The 11,269-nt window shown below is 39.8% G+C and overlaps 1 protein-coding gene across 1 annotated transcript; it reads right to left on the reverse strand.

Moving 5' to 3' along the window:
• Positions 1–282: 282 nt before the first annotated feature.
• On the reverse strand, positions 283–10,669 carry krcp (kelch repeat-containing protein). Its single transcript, XM_064329152.1, has 13 exons — positions 10,416–10,669; positions 9,520–9,681; positions 9,324–9,405; positions 9,095–9,154; positions 8,623–8,890; positions 8,401–8,532; positions 7,491–7,678; positions 6,576–6,772; positions 6,225–6,316; positions 5,689–5,743; positions 3,948–4,045; positions 3,174–3,268; positions 283–2,685 (listed from the first exon to the last, which is right to left on the reverse strand). Exons 1-13 carry the CDS (start codon positions 10,478–10,480, stop codon positions 2,548–2,550), a joined length of 1,632 nt encoding a protein of 543 aa, XP_064185222.1. The 5' UTR covers positions 10,481–10,669; the 3' UTR covers positions 283–2,547.
• Positions 10,670–11,269: the final 600 nt, after the last annotated feature.

An 11,269-nucleotide genomic window follows, 5' to 3' on the forward strand; every position in this document is an offset into this window, starting at 1 on the left:
AGGCTTTACACCTGCAGTGCTTGGTTGAGGCAACACGTTCTGTTTAAGAGTCTGGTGCCACCAAGTGATTTTTAATGTCGTACGGTACAGGTGTACAAATCAACTTCGAAAGTTAGTAAACTTTTATTTGCACAAATCGTCCTACATTACCATTAACACAGTGGTTATTTTATCTAAATTTACCTCTTAAATCTACCTAGATTTATCCAGATATTCTCCAGAGAACCTGTCACCTGAGACTGACCTTGACCTTATGTACAAACATGGATAGGACTGCGGTGATTACCCTTAATGCCACTGGTTATAAAACAAGTTTATTAATTCTTATAGAATGCATTTCACAGAACATAAACAACATTTGAAAACAATAACAATCAACTCAGACACACGTATGTATGTATAATAAAATGCTTCACTATCAACCAGAAAACTGGAGGAAAAAAATGACAGAAAGGAAACCAAAAAGAGGACATGCTTTGCGGGCCAAGAATTCACAGGATGAACAGAACTTGTATTACTCAACTTTCCAGAGATTTTCCCTTGATGCTTGGCTAGGCATTAACTTACAAAATTAAGGGATTCTACATTATTTCCTCTGTAGCAGGGATGTCCAGTCTTTTCTGAAAAAGGCCAGTGTGGCTGCAGGTTTAGCCCCACCACTATGACACCCAACTGAACTACTCATTGATTGAAACCTTTACATCTCAAGAAACGCATTGAGGGCAAGCCTGTGGTGCGGAGTTACATAAAAAACAATAATATTAAACAAAACAACTACAATAAAATAGTCAGACCTATGATTATTTTAAATGTTTCAATGAAATAAGAGCATCCAGTTACAAAATCCTTTTAAGTTCATTCCAGGACTAGAAACTTTTTTCCAGGCCTGAACAAAACGGAGCAAAACATTGAGCAAAAGCCACTGCATAGATCAGAAGACCAACAGATCAACAGTGCAACAGTGTGAAGGCAGTTTATGGAAAATGGACTGAAAATAAACAAATGCCAATGCCGGTCTCTTACATTGAGAGAAGGCCATCCCACATTACTATATAAAACACAAAAAGTATATTTATCACCAGTTATAAACCCGAGAGATGAATGGTAAACAGCATTAAGGGGTTTCTGTACAGAGGAGGCAGTATGCCTGTAAATTACATCTCCATAGTCAAGAACCGAGAGGAACAATGCTTCTAAAACCATCTTTTTGGAGTACTTTGGAAGACAGACGGTTTCTGCATAAATAACCAAGTTTCTTTCTCACCTTCTTTTTGACTAGTATGGATCCCTACATATATGTAGACAAGAGCACATCAGGGACTTCAGAAGGTGAAAAGGGGCAGAAGGCAAAATTGGGAGTGTATGTATTACAAGGTGAGGATGTAAAGCACTGATTGGAAAGCCCATGAAATTCTGTAGAACCTGTTGATTTACTTTCAAATAGGTGGCCAGCTGCAACAAAATGTTTATTAAAGGTTGAGGCTATATCATTTTGAGCCATTATCAAGCAATCTTCTGAATTTACATGCACTGTGCTGGTAGGGAATTTTTGTTTTTAAAGGGGTTTACACATTTCCATCATTTAGATGTGTTGGCCAATGAGTCTGTAATCAAGTTTAGATAAAATTCAGATTCAGATTTCCTCCCAGCAGAGCTGCATTATTTCTTGAGTTTTTGAAAAGCAAGCCAGTAAGACCGATCTCCTGAGCCTCTAGCCCGACCCAGGCTTTGTTCCTTGCCTGGAAGAAACTTCTGTGATTTTATTGAGTTAGATTATGATTACGAAACATATTTTTCAGGTTTCTGGGCACCTATATAAACTATTCCACATTGAAGTCACCTAAAATCACCACTTCAGCATTTATATAAGCAGTAAGTAGCTCTGCCAGTTTATCTAATGAATCATCCATGGCTAAGGGAGGCCTACTGATATCCACAATTATCAGTTATTTTGCCCAAGGCCCAGCTTAAAGGGTAATTCATTCCAAATATTTAGCATCTGATATAGCTTTCAGCCTTGTAACAGAAAAAGGAGATTTTTCATAAAATGCAACATCACCTCCTCTTCCAGTTCTATAAACACAAAGGACATTACATCAATTTATGCATATATGTGAATCAAGTCAGTGTGAGAGACCAGGATATTAATGTGAAATGTACAAAGCCTAATAATTTTCTTGATTTGAACACAAGTGGACTGTCAAGGCATAAAGGAGTTTCAGTGGCCTTACTTTGAACAGAAGGATATGGATTTGAGGTTGGGATGAATATCCAATTATCTTGAGTCCTAAGACTAATTAACTAATCATAGTCTTCAATCAAGACTTCTCTGCTCTATAGCAAACAATGTTATAACAATTCAGTTCAGAATTAATCTTTGCCCAAACTGTATTTTATAGTCCATATACATAAAGCCCAATACTAGTCATCGATCTTAAAAAAAAAATTAAAAAATTGAAGAATGCAAAAATAATGGTAATTTATTGGTAAAATCTGTGACAAAGTTGCAAAAATAAAAGGTTTTGCCATTCCCATCTATATACATATTTAATTTAGTACCTCATCAATCAATAGGGTTGTCAGATCTGAGAAGAAGCTACCTTCATTATCACCACCCCCAAAAATGAGCAGGGTCTGTGGACAAGGTTCCAAGCCCATTTTCTGCTCCTCATCTTCCATGGATTCCTGAGAAAACACAAAATGAATACCAAGAATTAAGAACCTGAAAAAACCGTAAAATGCTTACAAGTGTTTGCGTGAGCAGGTTGATGAAGTGGAAGGTTATTTCTCACGCATGCACGCACACACAGGATAAATGGGTTGTTTTAAGGCATAGAACCAGCATTGCTTGTTGTTGAACGTGATGGAGGGACTTCCAAAATAGCATACTGACTTTAAACCAATACTAGAATAGTATTAAAATGATACAGCTGTTTCTAGACTAGCCAACTGGCTAATAAAACAAATATAGTGATGTGAAATAACAGCAAATTTTTAGGCAAGTCCCTAGACAGATCATTTTTCCACTGATTTATATCTATGTTGACCTACTGGGATTGTGCCCGTTTCTTGTATGAATTACCCTCCATTGAAATAGTACTCACAGCAAGTGGATGACTTCTACAGTTTTTACCATTTATGCCATTATGTCAAGATGTTTTGATGAGACTTGCCTCGGTGTAAGTATTGGCCATAGTGATGATGGAGTGTCCAGCTCGTGGTACAGCAGACAAACTTGGGTTAACTACAGTGGTCCAGCTGCTGGAGGCTACGAGACAGGGGAAAATATATACATTATCTCAGAACTCAATCATGCACATATGTTTGATCATATTCATAATATTAAAATAACACTGACTACAAACTAAATGAGAGCAAAGGGTTTACCATACATCCATAGAAACAGGAGCTAAATTTGCCATAATTTGCCAAAAATTTCCTTATGGTTTCTTTCCCCCATGTTTGTCTTTCACTCATTGGACCTTGATGTAGGCTGTTCCTGCCCCCTTCTGAGCATCTCTGCATTGCAGCAGGAAAGACATTTTTTTATTTGATTTTCCAGATATAGAGGGACGCTGCATGATGTGAACCAGTTGCCATCAAGCATGGATAACTAATGTGCTATATACACTACATGGCAAAAACTATGTGGACACCTGACATCAATGGTCACATCCAGAATTACAGGCATTAATATGGAGCTGGTCCACCCTTTGCTGCTATAAACAACCTCCACACTTCTGGGAAGGCTTCATAATAGTTGTTGGAGCATTGCTCCAGGGATTTGTTTCCATTCAGACAGAAGAGCATTAGTGAGGTTTTATTTCATTAGCGTCTTTAAACCAAAAAAGGTTCAGTGGTTTGTCATCACGTCAAAATTTTAATGATAGTCAACAACCCTTGTTGATGCCTTTCTTTTTATTGCCCAAGAAATATTTTTGCCTTACCTGTATCAAAGATGAAGGTATCTGCCAAGGCATCGTTCCCATTGTAGCCTCCATGGACAAGGAATTTGGAGTCTGAGAGTACAGCACAGCCATGCCAGCTGCAAGACACCGAGGACATCAAGACAAGTTTACACAATATAATTCAAATGAATTTGCACTTCAGGGTCAACGAATCTGCACTGCAGGGTCAACCTTGGCTATTACCTACAATGGTAGTTTCACATATGCAGAAGCTACACTCCTAAATGGTATGTAAATGTGTGTGCGCAACAACTTATATTCATAACATAAAATTCAACTAATGACAATGGGCCCAGGACCTGAAATTAATCCTCCAAGTTGCATTCTGGAGTGCATTAATGAAGACACAGCGAAGATCTGGGACTACCTCTCTGATGGCAGACAGACTGTGTGCGTTCTGTCCATCGTAGGAAAGCTACATTGGGTAATGAATGTGCATTCTGACACTGCCTATGGAATATGGATATTGGCATTTTGTTTTCCCATTATTAACCTTCCTCAATGGCCAATTAGCAGTGGGGAATAATATACGAAACAAAACTTCATCCTCTGTGCATTTCAATTAACAACATACCCCAAAGTCACAGGTTTAGAGATTAATAAATACACATATGCAAATGCATCCAAAGGAATATAAATTGGTAGTAGTGAAAGTTGAGCACACTGTGGCATTGGAATACTCTGCAAAATTAATAACATAAATCAATATTTACCATCTCTGTTAAAAAACAGGCATGTCGATATATCTAGCCACAGGCAGAAATATAATGAGCTGATTAGTACAGCCTCACATTCTTGTGACTTTATATTAAGGGCTGACTTTACATCATTGAATCTATGGCATGCTTGAGTCTAATTCAACCTGTCAAACAAAATACCTGTCTGATATCATCAATATATTTATTAATTCATCAGCATTGCAGACCTTGACAACATTCTGTCTGGGATGAAAATGTTGTTGCAGTCGTTTTGACCGCAGCAGAACTTCTCTTTGCAAGCCTTCCGTATGCACTCTCTTTCGGTACCTTCCTCTGATTCCCCCCTTATTTAAAATACAATCTCAATGTCTACAGGGCTTTAGAAATTACTTTAGTTCTGACAATGAGTCCACGATTTGTCCATTCGCAGATTTTTCCGTACTTATGCGCTATTTTTAAGACTGAGAATTCTCAAGGAATTTAAGCTTAGATATGGCTTCCATTCAGGTATTCACAATTTAATAGCAACCTACCTATCCTAGGCACAGGTCTGATAACAGTCATTATCCTTTCAGCATTATGTACAATTTCTATTTAATTCCATCGTGTGCCAAGGACTGCAGTAAGAGTCTCGGTGTCCTAAAGCACCTCCTTGGATTGTGGGAAGTTATTCACTCATTTTTACTTAAATAAAGCAATACAGATATTCACTTTAGCCCGAGATATTAAACCTCCCTACCAGTCTGGCACCCATGGAAACATTTCAATTCAATTTGGTGTCCTTTCTGCCACCATTGTGGAAAGCACTTATATTAATTTAAGTACAGAAGTTGTCCTATTACATTCTGCAATCACCCTGTTCATTGAATAAAATACATACATTTGTAATATAAAATAAACACAAGCAAATGACAAACATGTATAATGACAGGACCAGCAAAGATGATCAGGCTTTGCGTACTGAAAAAGTGAGGCTTGTTCGGGCTTTGCAAAATGGTTTATAAACTACAGTGCATTTTTACCTTCGTGGGGAAGGCGGAGTTCCATTTGTCTTCACAGGTGAAAACTCCATTAGCCCTGAATTATGAGAGAAAAACTATTATACTACAAAGTATAAATGAAAATCTTATTTATGTCCAAAACCGGACAAAAAAAGAAAAGAAAAAACTTGCATGATAAAAAGAGTCTACAAAGACAGACAGAACCCTGAGATTTACATCGAGAAGGCTGAATGGAAAGTCAAACATCCAAGAAACTGGGACAGAATACCAAGGATTGGCAAAAACAGGAAGTCACATCACCGGCAGAAGTTAAGACATTTGAAATTAAAGGCAGAAACTTGTGTAGTCATAAAAGCTTGAGGGTTGAGAGTTTGAGTTCCTAATGGGACACTTTAACGTACCGAAGGCAAAGTAACATGCCTATTTTGCCCATGTAAAAACACATACTGTATGTGCGCACAACATAAAATGAAGTAGCCTTGAGAATGAACAATGCCCAGTCATTACATCTGGGACTAAGTGCAAGCATCCTGACACAAACTACCAGCAGGACTTACCCAGGTCAAGCATATGCATGTCATTGAAGCACACAGGTGTGTCCCAGCCCCCAAACAGGAAGATCTTCCCCTGAAGTACACATGCTGAGTGCCTGGGAGAGACGCGGGTGCTTAGTGAAACTTAAAACAAAGGATGAGGACCTTCTAATAACTTCTAAATATTGCACATTCCTTCAGTCTTTTTCGGCACACTTCACCGTCCATTATCCCACCCCCAAAAAGGAAAGGCCACTGACATTTCACAAAGACCCTATTCCGTTTGACCCAATTGCAACTTTAAGTCCATCCCATGACTGTAAAATTGTTAAGGTCAGTTTGAGGGCAAGGACTGGGCGTGTCGGTCCTTCTCACCCGGATCGAGGGGCAGGGCGGTCTCCATTGACGATGGGTTGGTACCAGATGGCCATCTCAGGGTTGAAAATGTATAGGGAGTCGCTGCAGCCATCTGGCTTCGGGTGAGGCCGTGGGAACACCCCCCCAAGGACAAACAGCTCCCCGCGGAACAGGCTGCAACTGTGGTAGGCCAGCGGTGGAACTTTACCCTGGGCCTAGAGGATAAGGAATGGGCAGAACCACCATTGTCAAGAGTGTTTTTTTTCTATTGCCATGTTCATAATAAGGGATGCTCGGTAACATTGGGGCTGTACCGATGCTGGCTGATATTAGCTCAAAAGAAAACTTTGATATCAGCCCAGTGCTAAGGTCGTGTCTCATAGGATGATGCACCATACATGCACCAGAGAGGCGACTCATCCAATCCACTGATGCTGTAATACCGCGAATATGTCAGCCTCGGAACGTAGCCTAATCACAGCCAGCTGAACCTCTGTAAAGCTATACATAGACTCGGTATCGCTCTAGATTCACGCCCTCCTTAATAAAAGAACTACATCTTCCATGAATGTGAAACCTTTGTTACCATTTGCATTTGTGTTAAAATGTAAAACAGGCAGGCGTCTGCACTGGCCTATATGAAGAGACAAATATTGGTTATTGACTTTGCCCCCAGAATTTCCACACCACGCTTCACTATTCATAATCAATGCTACAGGAAAAACAACACTGATTACACCAGATTCTATACTGCTGCAGTGCGCGAGACCTAGAAAAACGCAGCTAGCTTTCTCCTGCTTGTCAAGAACAGCTAGAACAGCAGGTGCCCCCACACAAACTAAAAATGGACGGCATATTGCAGCAGTGATAAATGTCACATTTACATTGTGATTGCCTGTTCCAAATTCCCTAAACTCAAGACTATCGGCTGACCTCCACCATGGTCCAGCGCCAGCTCCGTGTATCCAGGATGTGGACGTCATTGAACCACTTCTTGTTCTTGGAGCCGCCGAAGACGAAGATCCGTCTGGATTCAGGGTCAAAGGTCGCCGTGTGGCCTATCCTACCCTCCGGGGTGGGACCTTCAGCCAGGGTTTCTGCTGGCACCCATGACATGTCCTCTAGAGAAAACAGAGGGGGGGAGATGTAACCACCAAACACGCTCCATTTTCAGCAGTTTCTGCTCTCTGGCAGCAGTGAATTAAAAAAAACACACCAGCTACGTATATGCTCATAAATTAATGCAGCAGAGGACATATCTTAAGTGTAGAATAATCCTTGCGAATTACAAAGAACATGTTAAATACTTGGAAAATTCTAATATTTATTGTGCATGGATTTGCTGTTGTAGGTGCCATCCAGATGAAACCAAGAAAACTAAGTTTTATGAACTGAAGCTTAAACAACACTGTGTACAGTATGCGTTCCTTGTGGCAGTACTTCTGCTAATTTGAGATTTGGTGCGTCTAGGTGGACATCAGTAAAAACAGCAGTAAATTTTAAGATCCATATTAATCCAGCGACATAATTCATAAGCACCTCAGCATATGAGACATTGAAAGCCTCTTTGAGAAAAAACAATGCTTAAAATTTACTTTCTAAACAACTATTTTAAAAGTACTTCACTAAAGCTGTATTTTTTGTTTTTTTCCTCTCATAAAAGTACTGCCTCAAATTTCTTATATGGAAATCACGATTCTTATGCAAGGTGGAATATAATCACCATCACGCTGCTTGCTCTATAGTTGATCCTTCACTCAGACAGGTATAGTGGCAAGTAAAAACTACTGCTCTCTTTCAACTGCATTATACAGTACATGCAAAAACTTTTAAAAGAGCTCACCAGTACATAGTTTCCACATGGGGTCCTTACAGAACTGCATCCTTGAACCTTGCCCTCCAATCAGAATGGCAGTCTGGGGGTCAATAGGGCAGAGAGTTTGACCCCAGCGCCCTGAAGGGTTGGCCAGGGAAACTGCCCAGAAAAAAACAAACAAAAAAACCCTCAAGCACATTTAAAAACACAGAAATCAACTAAGCCCATACAGGATATGTTTAAGGCTACCTGTCTGTGTGGAAACTCTGGCTTGTTTGCCTTTGACCTTGTGACCTTGAGGCTCACAGGGGTCAGTCTGTTCAGTGTTGTGGGTGAAGAGCTCCTTGTGGTTGCTTCGAACACTGCCTCTGACCGTTCTACGAGGGGTTGACTTTTCAGATGGGGAACTATTCGGGCACACATTTTCCTGCCCTCTGGTGCCCACCCCCTGGTCCTCCTCCTGTCCTCTCTTCCGCTTTCCTGGAGCCTCCCGAACTGAGGCAGGCACACCACTGGACTGTGGGGGGGGGGGGGGGGGGGGATTAGTACAAATCTACTAATCTGGAGAAATGTCAGACCAAAATCCTTGACTTCACCTACAATAGGAAACTATAAACTCTAGTATACCTGTAGTACGACAAAATGCATTTCTAAGATGATCTGAAAAAATATGAAAATGGCAAACAAATACCTTAATTTGAAAATAACAATAGAGCCTCACCTTTGGAGTACTTTCTTTTTTAGAGAGTATAAAGTGGGGATCAGCAAACTCTTCTTTGACCTGTTAAACAACCACCTTAAATATTATTCAATTATTTTGTCATGATCTCACATTAAAATTTGCAGACTCAGGATAACTACAACAAGGTTTCACATCATGTAGAACTTAATGAACCACAGTGTGAGGCTGGCAAGGATTTCAGCATATATATTCCTTTCGGGTGACTAACCGGACTCGCTCCCTCCAGTGATGCTGTTAATGTCAAACCACTGTCCCCTGCATTTCCTTCCCAGCATTCCCACAAAATACACCTAAGTAAACACAAGGCATTGTCATGATATACAAAAGACAAAAAGTCTTTCCTTTTGCAAAAAAAAAGAGAAGCTCCCACCTCCCAGGTAAAGAAAAAAGATAGGACTACTAACTTGCTCTCTGGTGTTAAATTTCCCAACGTGATGGGACCCTTGTCTGGATCGGTCAATTCCACCTTGAAGACAGTTCGTTTTCCCCATCTCCCATTTGAGAACACTACCATCTGCTGGACAGCAGATGGCACTGCGATGGAATAACATTCACGCCCCTTCGTTCTGCAAAAGGGGGGCATGTTGACATGACATTGCACATGCAATTGATCTGCTCGCTGCAAGCGTGAAACATGCAGATATAACACTGTAGCTGTAAAGAACAACATCTGCTGAAACATCCTGGAAATTGATTTTATCTAGACACGACCTGTAAGTATCGATATGAAATGAGTTTATTTTGCACATAGTTTCTATAGTCCACTGTAAAGTTCAAATTTTCGGCTATTACCATTTGCTTGCAATCAATTTTAACAATTGTTTGTATTACCTAATGAATAAAATAAATAGTAAATAACTGCTTTTGAAACTGAACAATAAAACCCGGTAGTTAATATGCTAGCTATCAGAATACATTTCACAGTAAATAAGTATGCGTTGCTGATTTGCAGCTCTGATCTATTATTTGAACCTTTTTCCAAGATTGCATGACCTGTTAGACTGCATAGTTACGGTAAATTAGGTAGCAGACTCTCAACAGCAAATGTTAGCCCTCTAGTGTGACAATTTAGCACAATGATATGTTGATCAACACAGTGGAAATACAGTGGTTAGCAAGTTAATAAACAACCGCAATCGTCCGATCCAACGAAACAATTTCGGCTTACATCAAAATGGCATTGCATGCAAGTCGGCTCACTTAGCTGGTCTATTAATGGGGATCAACAGAATGAGCCATTAGTCAGTTAGCTACGTACTTAAGCAAAGTCGATATGATATTACAACTTATATATTCTTACCGTATCAGCCGTTGAGGTGGGTCATTTACTCCAAAAACCACATAGATGTTGAAACAGTCCATCATGCATTCGTTTTGAAATAAAATCTGCGTTCAGTTCTTAAGATATTTATCTAGCTACCATAGCTCATAACAGACTAGTAATTCTTGGCTAACTAAATTCTAGTGCACATCTCCCGCCAACTTCTCAAACAACAGACTGGAAAACCGCGCCAATGGGTTGGTGGGAAGGTCATATTCTGACAGCCAATGGGAACGAATCGAGAGCTGGGTTCAAAAATTGTGTATGTTGAGTCATAGCTAAATCGAACGAATTAGCTACGAATAAGTGGGCGGGACGTAATCTGAACTGTGACGTACACTGTGCTTATTTGGTCCAAGCGGGTCCAAGCACCGCGTTAGGTGTTTTTAACCAATCAAGAGGGTTCTGTAAGCAAAAATATCTCAGATATGAAGCTTTCATATCCCTTACCTATCTTTATCTGTTTCTTTCCCTCTAGCTTTGTTTTCCAACTGTCTGAAACAATCCAACAATCTGAAGACCGTCTGGTCTTCTTTTTGAAAATAATAAAATATCATAAGGAGTTACAGTGCTGTGAAAACGTATTTGTCCCCTTCTTGATTTCCACTATTTTTGCATATTTGTCACAATAAATGGTTTCAGATATTTAGACAAATGTAATATTACACAAAGGGAAACTGAGTGAACACAAAATACATTTTAAATGATTATTTCATTTATTCAATTGAAAAAAGGTATCAAACACCCATATCACCCATGGGAAAAAGTAATTGCCCCTTGAACACAGATTGATTGCTGATTGAACACAGCCAGGGCTTGCAGCCAGCCCTGTT

This window comes from Anguilla rostrata, chromosome 3 (genome assembly GCF_018555375.3).
Source record: "Anguilla rostrata isolate EN2019 chromosome 3, ASM1855537v3, whole genome shotgun sequence".
NCBI lineage: Eukaryota > Metazoa > Chordata > Actinopteri > Anguilliformes > Anguillidae > Anguilla > Anguilla rostrata.

Bases quoted from the DNA above. Each gene is read 5' to 3' on its own strand.
- krcp (XM_064329152.1), bottom strand. From the start codon at position 10,480: ATGATGGACTGTTTCAACATCTATGTGGTTTTTGGAGTAAATGACCCA. The intron at 3,269-3,947 runs GTAAGGCAAAAA...CCTGTCTCGTAG, and splicing joins TACCTTCATCTTTGATACAG to CCTCCAGCAGCTGGACCACT. The intron at 2,686-3,173 runs GCAAGTCTCATC...GTGTTTTCTCAG, and splicing joins TGGCCAATACTTACACCGAG to GAATCCATGGAAGATGAGGA.